The sequence below is a fragment of the Protopterus annectens genome, chromosome 1.part0 (genome assembly GCF_019279795.1).
Source record: "Protopterus annectens isolate FY-2018-M chromosome 1.part0, PAN1.0, whole genome shotgun sequence".
NCBI classification, from domain to species: Eukaryota; Metazoa; Chordata; order Ceratodontiformes; family Protopteridae; genus Protopterus; species Protopterus annectens.
The window spans coordinates 1,686,457,441-1,686,478,878 of record NC_056725.1 but is presented as its reverse complement, the minus strand read 5'-3'; the positions used below and the strand labels follow the sequence as shown (position 1 = coordinate 1,686,478,878).

Sequence of the window (21,438 nt, the reverse complement as noted above, 5' to 3'; positions counted from 1 at the left end):
TTGATACAGACACATAAATCCTTTTTATATTTGAATATCTTGACATCGTGATTGTTTTTTTTTTTTTTTTCCAACGGGTAATATTGAAAAAACTACCTTTTATGTGTTATATCTTCTGTAGCAGATGCCATGACCCAACCTAGTCTTCCTTCCCTTTATGTACCCTCAAAAGGACCATACTTAGTACCTTATTACACCTCTCTCTCTCTCTCTCTCCAATGTGCTACTATGCATTTGCACAATTTTATACAAACAAAAAATGTTCATTGTTGATCTATTGAACTATATCAATGTAAAATTGTTACTTAGCTTTTTTTTAATGCAACTTTAACTTTATGCATGTATCCCAACATATGTGAATTGTTTTGCTATAACTGCTATTATATCAATATTGTTTAAAATTGTATTTGTTTTAAAATGTATTACTGGAGCTTTTCTCCTCGGGTCTCCACTGAAAATGGGCCACAAGCCCAGTTGGAGAAACCCGGTTAACAGATGTCAATAAATAAATAAATATATTTAAACAGGACTTTTATTTATGTGATACTTATGTGTATTAATCTTATTTTGTGTTTCATGTCACCTAGGACTATGGCACCCAGGTGTCCCAATCCCCACAAACCTCCCTTCAGAGACTCTGAGAATGAATGATTGTCGAAGCATTTAGGTGACATGGTGCCTTTTTGCTTGAAAGGGGATGTGGTGATATGTCTGGCAGAACGCAGGTTTAGCAACAGATAGTGACTGATGTAAATGCAGCTGGTGGCCAGAGCAGGACACATGATCAAGTGGGTCCCATTCAGGTTGTTAATCTTTTACAAGTTTGAACATCCTATGGTTGAAACCATATGTTCGAACTTGTAAAACTTCAAAAGTTTCAGTGGAGATCTCTGTAAGGGAAGCTTTCCCTTTCCTTCAACGTAGTGTAATCTCGGAGTTGGTATATTTAAGTAGCGGGGTGTGGGGCTGAAGTGGGGCTTGCCCCCCTGCTTACAACCTTCAGGTAAGTTTTTTGTGTTTTTTTTATTACGTTTTCGAACTTTTAAAGTTCAAACATATGGTGTCGACCATATGGTGTTCGAACTTTTAAAAGTTCAACGTTATATAGACGCTGATCAGGTGCATCATAGGGACAGTGACATGATTTCACTGGCCGGGAGGAGAGCAGCTGCAGTGGCACATGAACAGATGGCTACTGGAGGGGTCTGCTACAGAACCACCACTGCCACCAAATGAAGAGTTCCTGTCCACTGTCAGAGATCCAGAGATCTCGGTGGAAAGTGCACAATAGCATGTGATTGAGGTCAGTGCTGCTGTTTCAGGGAGGACAAGTATGTCCCGGGCTGCTGTTTCAGGGAGCACAAGTATGTCCCACCCTGACCTATCTCAATTGTCAAATACTTCTTATATAGTAAAGTATTGATAGTAATAATTAAGTTCTGTTTAACATAAATTTGTTTGGGGGAATAGCTGTAGATTGATACAGTTAACAACACATTCTGGTTGATTACACATGGGCTTTGGGTGGACGTGTCATCCAAATTTTTATGAAAAGTATCATTAATGGACATATAAAGGGCAAAACATTTTACCTCCTATATTACTGTTAATTGTGATGATGGTGTCCGTATCTTTTGCTTAACTTCTTCCAGGACCATACTCCATAGAGATGCTAGAGTCATCTGCACATGGTAAGACAAACATTTTTATGTCAGTACTGATAAGCAGTTCAAGAACTGTTTATTTTATCCATATGTGTGATGTGGGTATCAGGACTGCTGTGTGTATTGTTGCACTGTCTGTAATAGTGGCACCACTGTTATTCTGTTAGCATATGTTGGACTGTAGTAGTGTAGGTATTAATTTTTTCCTCTGATTGTTGCTTATTATTACAGGTGATCTTGACAGTGGAAGTGTAGGACTCTTACCACCTGATGTTATATTATCAGCAGACTCTGATTATGATGGTGGGCAAACAGGAGCACAGTCAGGGATGCAGAGGTTGAATATGATACTGAGGTTGACATTCATCCATCCCCTGTAATTCCACCAGACACAGGCAGTAGTCCTACACCAACCCATTCTAGTGAGCCCTCAAATTTTGGACCGGTGGAGGGTGAGACACTCGATTAGGGTAGTATGGTTACTGTGGCTTCAGTGCCTGTTGACTCTGGCCATAGCCAAAGTGTGGGCAAGGTGCCACGCATGAGGATTGTTAAGGGTGCTCGGAGGAGACCTGCTGTCCATTCCCACCTTATACAGATGTGTCTTCCTGTGCCACTTGACACATGTTTAAGGCAGTCATGGAGGTGCAGGCACATTACAATAGGTCCTCCAGAGAAATGCTTAGGGTTGTAGATGTGGCACAGGCTGACATGTGTGACTGCCTCCACCATGTTGCTGATTCAATGAATTGGATGAATGGCATGTTGGAACGGGTGGTGTTTGTGATGGAACATCTGCTGGGAGGGGGGACAGCATCCATGTGGGCCTAGGTCAGCCATATCATATGTTAGCCAATGTGGCCATGCCTGATCACACACCTATAGCGGCACTACTTCTACTGCTCCATCACTGTTTGAGGTATCCACATCCAGATGTAGCAGGCCATGGGGTCATGGTCCTGGTTGTCCTTGTGAGGAGGAGAACTCATCCAGGAGACATCAGTCACATTTAGTTAGCAGCAGTGCATCTGACCATGGGCGTGGACATGCCAGTGCAACTCCTGGCACAGCCAGTTCTCATGGTCAGGTACAACAATGATGAACTGCCACCTCTACTATGCATGGCTCACACCTGTCCAACATACCAAGATGTAGAGCTATCACAGAATTTGGCTGTGTTCTTTCAGACACTCGCACACCAATTTCACGTGGAGGGCCCATACAGGCACACACACAACAGTTACATGGTTCAGCCATAAGGCTTAAAGCTCATTCTGCCTCAGTGACCATTTATTACTTTATGCAAATGTCTGCCTGTTTCCCTTTCTTACTCACACGCACTCACTTTTTGTGTCAACCTAGGCTTTCTGCCCCCCACACACACACACACACACACACACACACACACAACATCCTGTGCAAAATGACATTTGAATACAGTGAGAGAAGCACTTTGCTTTATGTGGAATGGAAGACTGCTCTTAAGGAATGTTATTCTCTGTGATACAAACCTATCCCTCCAACATGTTCTATTTTTTCAAAACCACTAGTAATTGTGGAGAAGTATCAGTATTTGTTAAGGATATCATCACCTCACAACAGATTCCTTGGGGACAGCACATGTGAACTCCTAGACATCCAAATCACCCTAAATAAGACTAATTGCCACATCATAGCTACCTGTAGAATGCACTCTGTCCTTGTCTGAGCACTATAGCTATCTTAACACATTAACATTCCTTTTACCCCAAGACCTTTCTACAGGGGTCTTCAACTATCTGTTAATAAACTGGCTGACCTACACTGCCAGTGGCCAACATGCCTAGTACTTCCTTGACATTATAAATGCTAACTCTTTTTCATAAATAATAAACCATCCTACTAGGGGGCCCCAGTATGCTGGATCTAGTCCTCACAAATATGGCCACTTCTTGTGCATCTCCATATGCATCATCACATCTTGTTAAACTGAATCATAATTTAGTGACGTTTTAATTTAATACTGGTGGTACTTTCCCTGTTAATAGCTCTGTGTTTAGGGACTTCACAAAAACAAACCTTCTTCAGTTACTTGACAGCTTTAATAAATTCTGCTGTAATCTGCATGTGAAGGATCTTATTGCTAAAGCTGCTACCAATGGCTCTGATTTCTAATCCCACTTAAATAGCTGTATTGATAAGGCAGTCCATATCCATAACAAATCTAATGAGAAGTTTAAAAATGACCTCCTGTGGTGTAATACCTGTATAAATAAATTATACAACAAAAAATTGTTTAATGCGTACAGGAGGTCTCATTCTACCTACCTTAAGAGCTCACTTAAGCAAACTAACAGACAGCTTAAGGGAACCATTTAGGAAGATCAAAGCTGAGTATGAACTTAAAATAGTCACTAAAACTAAAAATAACTGCAAATATTTCTTTAAATATGCCAGTAAGTTAAGAACTAGCACCCAACAGTGTCTGGAGCTCATCCACAATAATACTACACTCTCTGACCCAAAGGAAATAGCTAATATCCTACCTAACACATTTAGTGCAAATTTTACTCCACCCACAGTTACAGTTATCCCACAGATTTCACAATCAGAGCCACCCCATTTAATTACTATGGAACAAGTTCTCTGAGCCCTTTCAAAAACTAAGAATACTTCATCCATGGACCCTGACAACATACCAGGTTGCCGGATTATCAGTGCCAAATATGACCTTTCTGAACCCCTACTTAAACTCTTTAACCTAAGCCTCTCCACTGGTTAAATTCCTGAAGACTGGAAAACAGTTATTGCAATGCCATTGCACAAGGGTGGCCCAACCATGGACCCTGGTAATTATAAATTCATTAGTCTCACTAGCCTCTTATGTGAAGGACATTATCTCAGAATTCACTAATCTGGACAATGAAATTTCTCAACCCTGGACCCTCATCAATTTGGCTTTATTAAATGAAGATCCTGTCTCTTTAACCTCATTAATTTTTTTGAAAAAGTAACTGATGCAGTAGATAATGGTTTCCAATGTATGCAGAATATCTAGACGTGGCCAAGGCCTTTGGCTCTATTCCCCATGCAAGCATTACTGACAGACTTGTAAATATGAATATAAATCCTTATATTGTGTGATGTATAGCCAATTGGTTGTTTGACAGAACCCGAATGTTTAGAATAGCTGATGCCACTTCTGAAAGCAAAACAGTTACCAGTGATATGCCACAGGTCTTAGTTGGAGGCCCTCTGCTATTTAGTATATATTTCTCACACCTTCAGGCCAGCACTTGTGGCCTATGCTTAACTATATTTGCAGATGACTGTAAACTGGGTGTTATTTGAGCTTCAACTGACTTATAATTGCTCCAACACAGCTTAGATCATGTTAACAACTAGTGCATGGACAATGTTCTCAAACTAAATGTAAAATTATGTAACACAGTTCATTTTGTAAACAAAACAGTTTCACTTACCATATAGGAGATGCACCCCCCCCCCATTCAAACACTGTTGTAAGGGATATGGGTATTCCGTATCACTTGACCATCATATCTCCATCATAGTTCAGAAAGCCTTTTATCTGGCCATCTAATTTCCAAATTCATCTCCACTAGGTCCAAATAAGTCTTAATTCCCCTTTACTCAGATCTTATCAGACCATTATTTAATGTAATGCACTTTTTGGTATATATTTATCTAAACATATCAAACAACTCGAAAGACCTTAGATTCATAACTAAAAACATCAGTGGCCTCAAATTTTAGTTATCAGGAGAAAGACTTGCAACCCTTTGTCTGTACCCAATCTCTTACAGACTCCTCTGAAAAGATCTATGTCTAGCCTTTCTTGCCATGAAAAATCCAAACATATTTGATTTCCTGTTCTTTCACAGGACTAATGGTACATCAAAAATTCGATTAAAGTAACTAAACCTTTATCAGCAGATAAATAAGACACTTTGTTTTGACAGCTTCATATCCCAACATATTCCTCAACTCTGGAACAAACTTCCACTACATGTCAAGCAGAGTAGTACCCTTGCCACCTTCAAGGTAAACCTAGATAATTAGATGGGAAGCCTCAAATTCTCTTCTGGTATATTTTGTCTTACCTTCCTTGAGGTTAGAGGGACATTTTGATTAGGGATTTGTGGCTAGGCTTGAAATGGTCTGCAGACTGACTGAGTAGTACTTACATATGAATCAAAAAGAGATTGGAATCTTCTAAGTGGGTACTTATAAAACCATTGGACTGACAAATTTGTAATAGATCTGACAGAATAAGCTCTGTTGAAGCTCTGTATGGAAGGCAAAGATCACGTATTAGTAGCCTATCTGATAGTGAGAAATGAAGCAAAGGATTGAGGCAGTCTACATAGTTTTTATGATTTAGGCACTTGATTTTTTAAGTGAGGAAAGCATTTTGGTCATTCCAGTTGTGACAAGTGTCTGGACAGGTACAAACCAAAAGCGGTATTATACATAATTATCAGCCTAATGAGTGCAGAGTTCAGTGGAAAGACAACATCACTGGATCTGGTTGCAAGACTTTTAGATATAAGCTATGCAATAAAAAAGTACCTCCTTACATCAGTGGAGACATGATGATCAAAGTTTATTGTTAACATAAGACCCCAGATTCCTAACTTTGGGATCAGTTTTCAGGGGTGTGTTGTCAATATGATAGTTACAAGAAGAGTTGTATTTTTATTTTTACTTATTTAACATTTGTTAACAGGGAAAGTCCAACTTGGAATAAAGCCAGTTTTCAGTGGAGGCCTGGGAGGAAATGCCCTAGATGCATGTCTTTGAATGTGGGAGGAAACCGGAGCACTTGGAGGAAACCCACATGAATGCAGGGAGGACATGCAGACTCCACACAGAAGGCACTCCAGCCAAGAATCGAACCAAAGAACCTCTCACTGTGAAGTGACAGTGTTACCACTGCACCGTCCTTTGCCAAAGAATATGATTATGCACTTCTTTGCCTCTAGTTTTAGTCTGTGGTTTTGACTCCAGATATTTATTTATTTTTATTTATTTATGTATTTAGTTATTAGGGGTAATTTAATAAAGCCTGCATGAACTTGGCATAGTGACACAGTGCTTACATGGAAGTAAGCAGATGTGCAATCCAGTAAAGGGAGCTGAGGGGCGTGCATGAGCGAGAGAACACGGAAGTGTCCATGGCATGCAAATCACCTCATAACCAGGTGAAATGTATGCAGATGAGGCAGGTGGAGTGATCCAGCAAGCATATAGGCAGTCTTGCAGACCCCATGTTGGTGCCTGTAATGTACATGGAAAATTTACATGTACAGGATGTAAATGTAACCAGAGGCTGTAAAAGTGTAGTCACATTGGCAGAAATAGTAAAGAAGACACAGATATGTGGAAAAGTAACCAATGTGTGTCCAAAACCATATGTAAAATATATTTTTTTCTAATATCCTGGGTATGTTTGCATGCTGAGCGGCAATGCGCAAACATGCCATTATGAAAATAAATATAAAAATATTGTTAAAAACAGAATTTGTGAGTATGTAACAATAATGCATTACAGGACCTTGTGTGGAGTATGTACAATGAAGGACTGCTGTGGTTTATAAAGAGGCAGGGCCTGAAACAGTGTAGTTACCAAATACTGTGCATTAATCTGTATGCAAATGAGCTGAAATAGCTCAAATGGCTATCTGTGTCCACAGATACCATCCATGTAAACATAGAACCATGTTGGTATGAGGTAGCTCACATCAAAAGGGGGGGGGGTGTCCACAAATTTTTAAGCTTATTGGAGCTCAGTGGCACCTGTTTGCTTGGCGAGTTGCTGTGCTCAGCAAGGGGGGTGTCTGGTGACTGCTAAGCTTTGTTTATCTTTGCAGCATGGGTTTGTGTGGCATGCCACAGTGCTCAGTAAGGAAGGATGTCAAAAAAAAAACTGGCTGAAAAAGTCAATGATATACTAATTACTGATGAGCTGTTTCACTTAAACTAGGGCCATTAAACCCCTTAGTGATGTATTTGGCAGGTGTACTCCATCATAGCTAGCCAATCACACATAGTACGCCAACAGCAGAGCACTATAAAGTATGCATACATCCTACAATCTGATTTTCCCCCCATACTCAGCACCATTGGAGTACATACTTGGGAATATTAACCTAGAGAATGCTAGGAGCTGCTGCAGGTCTACTACATATGTATGTGCTAGATGCTGAGGTGCAAATGCTGACTATAGGGCTAGACTGAGAAGGAGAAGAGTGTTCAGGCCCAAGGAAAACTATCAGGAGCTACATGAGCTGGAGATTGTAGAGCACTACAGGGTGGACAGGGACATACTACAACAACTCAGTGAGCTGTACCCCCCTCAACTCAGACCCAGAGCCAATAGAGGAGAACCTATCCCAATGGAAACAAAGGTATGTGTAGCCTTTGGGATACTAGCTACATGTACTTCCCAAAGACTAACTCTAGACATGATGGGTGCCTCACAGGCATCTGCTTCTAGGGCACTTAACCAGTTCCTGGATGCCATGCTACCACATGCCAGTGAGCACATTTATTTACCCAACACCCCCCCCCCGAGAAGAGGGCCAGCAGTATGTGACTCTTCTACCATGTAATGTACTACCCTGAGTTACTGGGTGCCATAGATTGCACTCATGTACAAATCAAGGCACCACCTGGTGCAGAGGGTAGAATCTAAGTCAACCGCAAGGGCTACCTCTCCATCAACTGCCAGGCCATGTGCAATGCCCAGGGCATTATCGTGAATGTGTGTGCTGGCAGCCCTTGCAGTTATCACAACTCCCATATCTGGCATGCATCACAACTGTACTAGATGTTTGCTAGGGGGGACATCTCACATGGCCATTTACTTGGGAATGCTGGCTATGCACTGGAACCATGAATGATGACTCCCATCAGAAATGCACACATACCCACCAAAGAATGCTATAATGAGAGACACGCACAAACCAGGAACATCATAGCGCATGTGTTTGGGCTGTTGAAGTCACAGTTCCAGTACCTTGATATATCTAGTGGAGCTTTGCAGTACTCTCCAGCCACATGTGCACAGATGTTCACAGTATGTGCCATGCTACACAATATGATCCTGCAGAATAGCTGCAGCAGGATCAGCAAAGGGAAGAGATACACAGCCTCCCACCAGTGCCTAGATCACCATGACTGCACGCACAGTGGGACTCAGAGGAGGAACCCCCTAAAGCTGTCCCTGTAGGCAGACGTAGGCATGCCCAATATGTCCTGGCCTTGGCCAAGAAACAATGCATAACACATGCACTGACAACCTAGGGCCCTAAGGGCTGATACCATACTCTGACTTGCATACATATCAGTAAAAATGATGCCAGCCAGCCCACACAACCTGCACCTCATCATGTATTGGCTGTGGACTGCATGCATCAAACATAGTCAGCCCCGAGCTACAGGTCTGTCAACTGCTGCATTCGCAAGGTAAGTCCTGTACACCACTTGTAAGGGATACTGCAATATGGCAGCATATGTATGGACCTGCCACATGTATGCAAGGGTATATTGTGGATTATATATATATATATATATATATATATGTGTGTATATATATATATATATATATATATATATATATATATATATATATATATATATATATATATATATATATATATATATATATATATATATATATATATATATATATATATATATATATATAGTGTGTGCTACTGGGCTACTTGCAGAGATCTATACTGGGCTAATTGTACAGATCTAACAGCCAGTTGGGACAACAGGTATTCTGTTCACTAGTATGTGCCCTATAATAGCCACCAGGCCACATGGCTGGAAATTCCATGACAGTAGTCCAGGGAGATGCCAAACAGTGGGGACACAGAACAGCTGAGCATAGGCTTGGTCGTCCCCCACACACACATCAATGTTGCCATACAACTGCTGTAACAGTAAGTCTGCAATGATATTACCAGCAGACCAGACAATTCCTCTAGCTTGTAGTGTGAGGAAGGAAACCTCTCTGTCTGGTGGCTGGTGTGGCTTAGTTGGCTAGGGACAGTAGAATGGGTGATGATACTGATGGTTTGAATCTGGCAACATCGAACATATTTTGCATGTGAGGTACTCATATGGTGGTAGTCCCATAGACTGTCATAACCCTCAATCTCTTACTGCAAGAAAGCTGGACAAAGTCAGAGTGAATGGGGGCACAAAGGGCCATACCTACAGACAAACATTATACATGCTCTGAGTAACCTAGCAGGTGGCTAGTATAACAGCAGGCTGCAAAAGGTCAGATTAGCTGTGGGATGTAAAGGCCATCAATTAAATGTGTCAGTAGGTGCAACAAGTCAGTGACCAATGTACAGTATAGCACTGGGTAGCCACAAATGTATGCAGAACACAGCAGACATATGGGGTGAAATGCTGGACACTCTACAAAAACATGTACAGGGAGAGGTAAACAGACTGTCACCCTGTCTGTGGTGTTTCACCATGTACCCCAGTCACATCATACCTCTCAACCTCTTACAGCAGGAAATCTGGCCAAATAAAATGAATAAAAGAGGGACCAAGGCCACAACTTGGGAAGATTTTAAATATTTGTTCCTACTAATGTAGAATGTCAGTAGAATAACAGGCCCCCCATTAGCACGATTCTCCTGATGTGCATGGAGTCTGAAACTCAAATTTCTGTCATTAGTTATTTACTTCAATCTTCACTGATCTGCCACTAATTTGCCAGAAAACCACAGTGTTATGTGAAATGGGCCATAAATATGAAGCAAACATCTGGACAGTCTGAAGCTCTGTACAGTTCTGAAGTTTGAGTCACATAAGGTCAGCAAACAGCTGAGGAATGCCTTAGACAGTATCAGGCAACTGCAGTACTGTGGTAACAGATGAAGCAGCCAATGGCCTGCGGCACACAATAATCCTGGACTGGAGTACAGGTAGCTCTGGCCTGGAGTCACCTTGTAAGTACTGACAATCACATTGAGCATGCTCCTACATCTAGCTAATTTGAGCCCAAGTCTGCTGCCTCTACCATCCAAAGACCTGCTATATGGAAATATGTCTGTATATACATACAGCTACATATACATATCTGTTTCTCCCTATCCACCTCATACTTGATTAGTGTCTCTATCAGTATGTGACATATATATATATATATATATATATATATATATATATATATATATATATATGATAAAATGTACACATAGCTGTATAAAGTACAATGATACATAGACTCCCCACATACTTCTACATAACACATTTACATTACTGATGCACACAACTATATTTAAGGAGATGACCCCGTTATACACATTGATATAGCTATGAGTGGGGATTTACGAATGTTCCCACATACCCCTGAATGCTGGGGTTATCTGCACATAGACATCACAACAGTTGTCCGATGACAGCAGACCAAGGCCACAACAGTGCAGAATCCACTCACCCACAGACCCCTGAGGCTGTGGGCTGTTATCCTGCAGGCAGATATAGGTACACAGGTGGTGTATTGTTCAAATGGTGCAACGCATTCCTTGGACAGGCCGTATTGTCACTGGTCAGATGTCTGCCTATCAAACTGCAAACAACCAGATATGGCTAGACTGATACATGTGCACACATAGGGATTTTAACAGGTGTCCCACTCCTAGGACACTAGATACAATAACAGTACCAAGCAGTATCACTCTGGAGGCCACACATGCTGTCTAACATAAGCCCACTTAACATGCTCCACAAGTACTGTGCCTGCAGCAACATATACAACAGACAACCTGTGGCGTGTGTGATAGGTACTGTGAGCTGTGAGTAATACTAGATAGGTAGGAGTTCTAATCTCACATCCTCCAGCTGTGTGTGTGTGTGTGTGTGTGTGTGTGTGTGTGTGTGTGTGTGTGTGTGTATGAATATATTCCCTTACAGCACTATGGACATGCCGATATGGGCTGTCTCTGTGCAATGGTATGCATTGTATGGCCCTGTGACTGGCTGCATGCTTCTAAATTCCTTCCTCTACAAGACCTGTGTATGTCATCCACCTTACGAGCACTGGCTGACTATCTAATAACAGATGAACTCCGTGGCACATGCAATAAGTACTGTGAGCTATAGTGTATAATACCTAGATAGGTAGGGGTTCTAATCTCACAGCATCCAATGTGTGTGTGTGTGTGTGTGTGTGTGTGTGTGTGTGTGTGTCTCTCTAACTGTGAAATGCAATAATTCATATGTTAACTTGCAAGTCACTGCTTTTCTGGTTTGGGCCAGTATCCTATAGTATGTAAAGTTCATTTAAATAGATATAATGTAAGTCACAAAGGAAGCGGAGTACAGCAGAAGTAAGAACAAAACTCCAAATTTAATTCCAAGAATGTGCACTTATAACATACAGATGAGCGCTTTCACCATTACAGCTTCTTCAGATCCTTGTATAAAAGTCACAGTAAACCTCCCCTTATATAAGCAGCTCAATTAATCAATTAAAACAATTTAGACAATTAAAAGCAATACTGGAGAATTTAAAGAACTCTCCCATATATAAACATGTTAATGTAAAGTAAGACAAAAATATATAAAACTTACATAGTGACCTAAAAACATATAAATAAACATTCTGATAAGTTAATGTTGATAAAATACATAATCAAGAATGTATACAAATAAATGATAGTTCATTTTATGTGCGTGCGTTGTCTCAGCTTAGGTTTTATAGAAGCTCTGTCATTCAACCCATGCCCCCTATCAGCTTGAGCCATTTTCTCCATCAAGGCAGATGCAGATTGTATGACACCTAATGTGGTGTATTTAGCTACTTGTCAGGCATGCCCGAGTTTCTATGTTGGTAAAACTAACCGGCCGTTAAGGGATAGAATGAGAGAGCATATTTACCACATGAGAAAGGGCACCTTACACAATGCCTTAGCAAAACATATAATCACCAATGACAATGATCATACTTTCTTGTTCCAGGTCTTAGAGATAATTGTTGTGAATAAGAGGGGTGGTAATACTATGAATCTTACTGAATCTAAGGAGACTGACTGGATCATTCGTTTGAAAGCTGATAGGGGGCATGGGTTGAATGATAGAGCTTCTATAAAACCTAAGCTGAGACAACGCAGGCACATAAAATGAATTATCATTTATTTGTATATGTTTTTGATTATGTATTTTATCAACATTAACTTATCAGAATGTTTATTTATATGTTTTTAGGTCACTATGTAAGTTTTATATATTTTTGTCTTACTTTACATTAACATGTTTATATATGGGAGAGTTCTTTAAATTTTCCAGTATTGCTTTTAATTGTCTAAATTGTTTTAATTGATTAATTGAGCTGCTTATATAAGGGGAGGTTTGCTGCGACTTTTATACAAGGATCTGAAGAAGCTGTAATGGTGAAAGCGCTCATCCGTATGTTATAAGTGCACATTGTTGGAATTAAATTTGGAGTTTTGTTCTTACTTCTGCTGTACTCCACTTCCTTTGTGACTTACATTATATCTACCTCACGGAACTACAGTGTTTGCTTGCTGAGCAGTGGATTTTACTTTACTTTATTTTTTATTCAGTACATTTTTTCTGCTTGCCAGCAAGAGTAAGACTCTTTTCTTGGGTAATGGCGAATCTTGAACTGGATTATGTCCCGAGAAGTGAAGACCGTGGGACTGGAGCGTTGCAGGCGCACTTCCAACAGTATTTAAAAGAAACTGTCAGTGCATCTCTGATTTTTGAGTCTACACCGACCTCCGGTGATGTCATGATGCCGACCTTGAATTCAGAAAGATTACATGCAGTTTTGGATAGCATGGAGAAGGATTTCATGAGGCTCAAACGCTTACAAACACAATGGATACACTTCCAGTTCTGCCTCGAACAACATATTATTCCGCAAGGTTTAAGGGTTCTTAATATACCAAATCAAGGCAAGGAACATCCAGATTTACTCGTGAAATGGCAACGCCTGAACATTGAGGTGAGTCACAAGTATTTGCAACTACTAATTGACTTTTTCCTCCCTGAGGAGGTTAGGTTAACAGATAATATCAAGCGCAAACAGCAGGAGCTGTTTAGTAACTTTTCGGATAAGGTGGTTGCACCATTGTTTGAGAACTTGCTAGATTGTGTGCTAGCGTATGAAAGAAAACTTTTACAGCAGAAAAAACACAAAGCCACCAGGGATATTAATGATTTTAAACTGGGCAATGTATTCTTATGGCCCAGAACAGGGCAGGATTCCTCTACAACGTTTCAGATGCATAGGGATCCTTCTACCCCCATGCCTCCTAGGAAAGTAAAGGAATCTACACACTTTAATTTTATCAACGATGTTACAAGCAATAGTGTAACAAACGACATGAATGTGGGTGTTGAATTGAATGGACATAACAGCATTACTCCTGTGGAGATGGACTCTGCCCAAGTTTGTACTGGGGGGGGTCACCATCAGTAATGATGCATGTATTTTGGAAGAAATACCACCTGTCGCTGGGACTACCACAGACAATTGCAAGGCATCTGTGGATGTTATTCATATTGTACATCCCAGTACATGTACTAGAAACAACTTATATCCTGAAGTACATGTGGTTAAGAATAGACCTGTTTCTACAAAAGAAGGATCAGAGCCTGTTGTTAAACCTAAGAAAACTACTACTTTGACTGATTCCAGCAAGCTCTCAAGTTTGGATTTGACTTTTCCTCTGCCAGTGCGCATGGAGAAAGGTCCTCGCAGACATCGCTCCATGAGCAGGGGCAGACAGAAGAGGAAATTATCACGGGATTTTATGCCCCATCAGACTTTAAAGAGAATGTGGAACAACAAGCGTTAATTTATAATTTGTCCCACATTACTCTAACAGATGATGATACCAGTTTATTAAACAAAGGTTTGAAATTTATTCCTAAAAGCCAGAGCAAATTGACTGATACAATGGTGGACTTAAAACTTTTTTGTAGGAATGTAATGCTTAGATTTTGAGAGAGAATCAGCACAGAGCAGGAAGTTTGCTTTTAAGAATATAAGTGATTTTGTACTAACTCACCACCCATTAGTTGAAGCATTCCTTAAGTTAACAGAGAAGGAATTGTATTGTTACTATAATACTCAACTGGGACCCCAAAAACAGAAGAGGCGGGATAACTTGAGCTTTCGGGAACGTCAGTGTCTGAGGAAATTGCAGAATGATCCTACCATTATAATTAGACCAGCTGATAAAGGTGGGAAAGTTGTAGTATTGGATGTCATTTTATACGGAGGCTATGTCCTCCATGTTACAGGACAGGTTCTATGAACCTACTTCCATGGAACAGGTTCACTCTGTCGTCAGATATATTCATGACACGCTTTATGACATTCTTAGAAGTAATTTAATAAATAAGGAGTTATATGGATACCTTATGATTTATACACCCACTATACTGATTATACAAGGTCTCCCCAAGGTACACAAAAATATGAAGAACCCACCCATGAGACCCATAGTTTCTGGCCGTGGTTGGGTAACTGAACACCTTTCAGTTTTTGTGGAGAAACATCTGAGATGTGTATTGAATGATAATGTTACAGTCTTGAAGGATTCCAAGCAATTTTTGATTGATCTGTATGAATGTATTGGACACCATGATAGAATCTCTAGTTGTACTTTTGTGACTTTTGACATTCAATCCCTATTTACTGTAATACCTAATGATATAGGACTTGATTATGTGTTAAATTATCTGAAAGCACACAGTACTTACACTGCAGTATTGATAGACCTCATAGTTCATTTTCTAGAACTGGTCTTGGAGAACAACTTATTCATGTTCCAGGACCAGATCTATAAACAGCGTGATGGCATAGCTATGGGCACTCCATGTGCAATTAGCTACGCCAACATGTTCCTTGCATATTGGGAGGAACATGTTTTATTTAAGAATGCACTTTTCTGTGAACATGTGGTGTTCTACAGAAGGTTTGTTGATGACCTTTTTGTTCTTTGGAATGGAACATCAGAACAGCTGGAATCAATGCTATCCATTATGAATGATTTAACTACATTCCTTACTTTTACCATGAACTATTCCACACATAGAATTGATTTTTTTAGACCTATATATTGAGAGATTAACAGATGATATGATAAATACAGGGGTCTATCGCAAGGCATGTTACTGCAATTCCTTGTTATTAAGGTCTAGTATGCACCCACAATTTGTTTTTAAGAATATAATGAAAGGACAGGCCATTAGAGCCTCAAGATTGAACCCCACTGAACAGGGATTTATCTCAGAATTAGACAATCTGAGAAATAGATTACTGACCCGGGGATACAAGGATAATGAGATTATACCATATATGGAGGAAGCATACATGTCACGCACCACTTCAGGTACACCATACTTTGGACCCAGGGTCCAAGATCAAACCGTTGGAGATCATATGTTAAATAGATCTGTTAAATTTTCTACTCTGTATACTTCTGATCAATATCAGTTGAAGGAAATTATTAGCAAACATTGGGATATTCTCCTGGTTGATGATGACTTGAAACGCATTGTGGGGGAGACACCAAGTTTCCTATTTCGGAATAAGAGCAACCTAAAGCGATTGCTTTGTCACCCCAGACATGATAGGATTATGAAGAACACTGGTCACACTAAACCCTGTGGTCACTGCAACTTCTGTTCATTTATTGATAGCAGTGAGGTGTTTATACACCCGAATTTACACACCATTTTCTCCATCAAGGCAGATGCAGATTGTATGACACCTAATGTGGTGTATTTAGCTACTTGTCAGGCATGCCCGAGTTTCTATGTTGGTAAAACTAACCGGCCATTAAGGGATAGAATGAGAGAACATATTTACCACATGAGAAAGGGCACTTTACACAATGCCTTAGCAAAACATATAATCACCAATGACAATGATCATACTTTCTTGTTCCGGGTCTTAGAGGTAATTGTTGTGAATAAGAGGGGTGGTAATACTATGAATCTTACTGAATCTAAGGAGACTGACTGGATCATTCGTTTGAAAGCTGATAGGGGGCATGGGTTGAATGATAGAGCTTCTATAAAACCTAAGCTGAGACAACGAGGCACATAAAATGAACTATCATTTATTTGTATATGTTCTTGATTATGTATTTTATCAACATTAACTTATCAGAATGTTTATTTATATGTTTTTAGGTCACTATGTAAGTTTTATATATTTTTGTCTTACTTTACATTAACATGTTTATATATGGGAGAGTTCTTTAAATTCTCCAGTATTGCTTTTAATTGTCTAAATTGTTTTAATTGATTAATTGAGCTGCTTATATAAGGGGAGGTTTACTGTGACTTTTATACAAGGATCTGAAGAAGCTGTAATGGTGAAAGCGCTCATCCGTATGTTATAAGTGCACATTCTTGGAATTAAATTTGGAGTTTTGTTCTTACTTCTGCTGTACTCCGCTTCCTTTGTGACTTACATTATATCTACCTCACGGAACTACAGTGTTTGCTTGCTGAGCAGTGGATTTTACTTTACTTCATTTAAATAGATATACTAACATAACAAACTACCAGATAATATGTTTTATGCGTCTTCAGAATGCATGCAACAGAATGCATTGCCATGGGATATAACTCAAACGATGCATTTATCTGAAATCTGAATGCCTGGATAAAGAGAAGAGTATTTCATATGTAAAGCTTTTATTTTGCCTTGAAAAGAACCTGTTAAGGATGCTGCTTTATTTCATCCTTAAACTCAGATGTACATGTTAAGGAAGTAAGTTCTGATTTAAGTTTTCTTAATTGTTTGTAATTCTTTTATATTGACCTTTTCAGTTATTTTGTAAGAAATTCAGTTTACATGAAATAAATGTAAATAGTTACTCAATGTTGCTGAATAATTTCCAGAAAAAGGGTGTCTTCAGAATGAAACCATGTTAGCAGGAATCTGTTTTTTTATACTATGTGAATTTAGTGTACAAGTCAAATGTGTGCTAGACACCAGCTGCATGTAGTACAGTGCAATCCTTAACTTTGAAACTCTTCAAAATTACATATATCAAATGGATAATACACTTACTTTCCTAAAGATTTTAGACTGTTTTTACTGCTCTATTTAATAAAAATATAGAATTTTCTGATATTACTTGTAATTTGTTGTACTATAGTCACACAGCTTACAATGCCTAATATGTTTCTGTTACTCAAATGTAATTTATTTTTTCTCTTCCTTCTAGATTTTAAGTAAAGAGGATCAGTGGTACAAGGCAGAGCTTCATGGCAGTGAGGGCTTTATCCCCCAAAACTATGTGGCTTTAAAGACACCAAGGTAACTACACAGCACTTCCTTTGTACACAATGTTTAGCAGTCATGTGGGATATTGCATCACCAGAGTATGATGTCTGTAATTCATTCACTGAATGTGACTCACTGAGCTAGTACTACAAGTTAAGAAGCAAATAAAGGTGCACTGAATTATTCATTATTGTGTCTAAAGTGTACTGTCCAAAGACTGCATGCAGATTAATAGCAATTTGCCAAACTGCAGTGCATGAAAATGAGTTGGAGATTCCCCACTAAAGAAGGAGGGAGTAGCAAAAAGAAAAAAGAAAAACAATTTATCATGGCATTTAAACTTTCATAGGGATGACGGAAGGTGAACATGCATAGGGCATGAGCTCACACTGCTATACACACAAACTTTCACTGTGATTATGGAAGGTGAACGTGCACAACATGTGAGCTCACTATACTATACAGATAAACTTTCACTGGGATTATGGAAGTTGAACATGCACAGGATGTGAACTCACTCTACTATACGCATAAACTTTCACTGGAATTACGGAAGGTGAATGTGCACAGGATGTGATCTCACTATACTATACAGATAAACTTTCACTGGGATGATGGAAGGTGAATGTGCACAGGACATGAGCTCACTCTACTATACGCATAAGCTTTCACTAGGATTATGGAAGGTGATTGTGCACAGGACATGAGCTCACATTACTATACATATAAACTTTTTTCTGGGATTATGGAAGGTGACTGTACATAGGATGTGAGCTGAGCTCACTCTACTATATACACACACTTTCACTGGGATTATGGAAGGTGAACATGCACAGGATGTGAGCTCACTCTATTATACTCTTAAACATTCACAAGGGATTATGGAAAGTGAACATGCACAGGGCATGAGCTCACTCCACTATACACAAAAACTTTCACTGGGATTATGGAAGGTGAATGTGCACAGTACATGAGCTCACTCCACTATACACAAAAACTTTCACTGGGATTATGGAAGGTGAATGTGCACAGTACATGACCTCACTCTACTATACACATAAACTTTCACTGGGACTATGGAAGGTGAATGTGCAGAGGACTTGAGCTCACTCTACTATACACATAAACTTTCAGTAGGATTATGGAAGGTGAACTCACTCTATTATACTCTTAAACATTCACAAGGGATTATGGAAAGTGAACATGCACAGGGCATGAGCTCACCCCACTATACACATAAACTTTCACTGGGATTATGGAAGGTGAACATGCACAGGGCATGAGTTCACTCCACTATACACATAAACTTTCACTGGGATTATAGAAGGTGAACATGCAAAGGGCATGAAGCCACTCTACTATATACATTTATATCCCAAACCCCTGCAAAAGTGGTGACAGTGGTTAGCCATATGGATTCCATATTGCAGATGTATTTATCTTGCAACTGTGTCAGCACCTGTCAGTAATATCTAGGGAGCAGAATGTAACAGGACCCCACTCCTTCAGTCTGACAGGTAGGAATAGCCCTACAATATTATTTAACATTCCATAAATTAAATATCCAGTCACTTGATTTATAAGAAAGCAAACATCAAGCAGTTTAACTGGAATGTAACATTATATTTTAAACGTGCAGGACATCGTTATAGCTGTTCTGGAAGTGTAAAATATGGAGATAATTTGTTGCTAATGTCAGTATACAGAATCACCCCTGCCTAACAGTAGAAGGGTGTAACTGAGTAATGCTTTCCTTTAATAAATACTTAAAGCATACTAAGTAGTAGGAAAAAAAGCAACTTAACGTGACCCCATAAAGCATAGGAGGTGTGTTATCCACCATGTGAGATGAAAGCAGAGAGAGTACTTAAAAACTGCAAAGCCAAAGTCTAGTTTTGTTATGAAAGGAAATGCAATACAGCTGCTGCAAACATTGAAAAAAAGTTAAATGCTAGAAGAACTGGGTCCACACTGTTGTAATACTAAAGCAGTGTAAATGAAAGCAGACTGACAGACATCTGTGTTTTATACTTCATATTCTTTGGAAACTTCATGCTAATATAACCCATGGTAGTATAGCAGCTGTTTAAGTATATAAGAGTCATACATACTTTCCAACACACATCTGTTTCCACTGCGGTATGTAAGTGACATGCTATTTTGATATACATTGTATGTCTCACACTTCACTGTGTTTCACCCCTGCACACACACAAGAAAGTGGATCCTTCAGTGATGTCATTCTAGGTGATGAAGGTTCATGTACCATTTCCTCCATTTCATGTAGGTGCAGTGGATGTGCAGCTGGATTGCAAAGTCATGTTAGGTACAACTTCCTGGGACAGAAGGTATGGCTTTAGCATGACATCCACCTCTTACTGAAGTACAGCCCACTTTCAGGTACATATTTCTCAGAAAAGTAGGGCGGTGAGGAATGCAGGCTGCATGCTGTCATGCTCAAACTATGGGCATGTTGAAGGAATGTGTTTTGGTCACCAGTAGGATAAGAGATGGCTGCTGTATACTAAGTTATGTTTTTCCATTTGAATTATGACTGGGCCAGAGCTTTGTGTTCTGGATTGGGTATAACACAGAAAAGCCAAGTATAAAGCTTCAAAGGTTCACAGACTTAGCTTCTGCTTTGATGTCATATTTCTCAGCTTGATTATTTTAGCAAAGAACCCCAAAGTATCATCATAGCAATTAGATAGTAACAGGAAGTGAACTGCAGAGGCACAGTTAAGTGATATGAAGAAATAACTTATTTGTTAAAAACAGCATCAAGTTTTTTTTAAGTTATGACATACAAGTTATAAAAGCAGAGATTCCAAGATGTTTCTCCACTAGTTTGTTATAACACAAAGGATGACTGATAGCGGCATACGAGGAGCACAATATTAATTTACACCACAGCCACCACACTGGTTTGCAGAGCAAGCTGTGCTGCGTAGAATGCAAAAATGAAGACAGCCAGCACTGTACGTAGATTCCAAGACTTTATTTACGTCTTAGTATTGTTCATAATACATGTAGAAACATATTTGGAAGGTACAAAACCTCCTAAATCTTGATCCACAGACCAGTTTCATCCAAAAGTCTTTATCAGTGTCATCAAGCAACCAACAGTGTTCCTTTATATGTAAAAGCAGTCACCTTCATCACCAATACAAAATCTCCAGCAATTAACAACCTGACTGTTCTAAAACACAAATCACACACAAACATGCCATGAATGAACAATGTAAATATACCTGTACATAATATATAAACCAACCATAAATAAGAAAATTAACATAAATCTTTACAAATGTTCAGTTAGACCTGGGGGAAATAACCCACCCAGTCTGATGAGCCATGCTTTTTCTGTTTTGTTTAAAAATCTATGCCAACTAGTTTTATTAAATCTAGTGCTCCCAACCTTATCAATAAATGTAAAATGAAAATTGGCCGTATTATGAACCA

The 21,438-nt window shown here is 39.4% G+C and overlaps 1 protein-coding gene across 4 annotated transcripts in view; it reads left to right on the top strand.

Moving 5' to 3' along the window:
• Positions 1–21,438, top strand: part of GRAP2 (GRB2 related adaptor protein 2) — an 874,362-nt gene that overhangs the window by 577,820 nt on the left and 275,104 nt on the right. For all 4 annotated transcript variants that reach the window (XM_044068624.1, XM_044068600.1, XM_044068617.1 and 1 more), the window contains one exon: positions 17,918–18,009. In XM_044068624.1, coding sequence (XP_043924559.1) covers positions 17,918–18,009 — 92 coding nt within the window. The remainder of the gene's footprint in view (positions 1–17,917; positions 18,010–21,438) is intronic.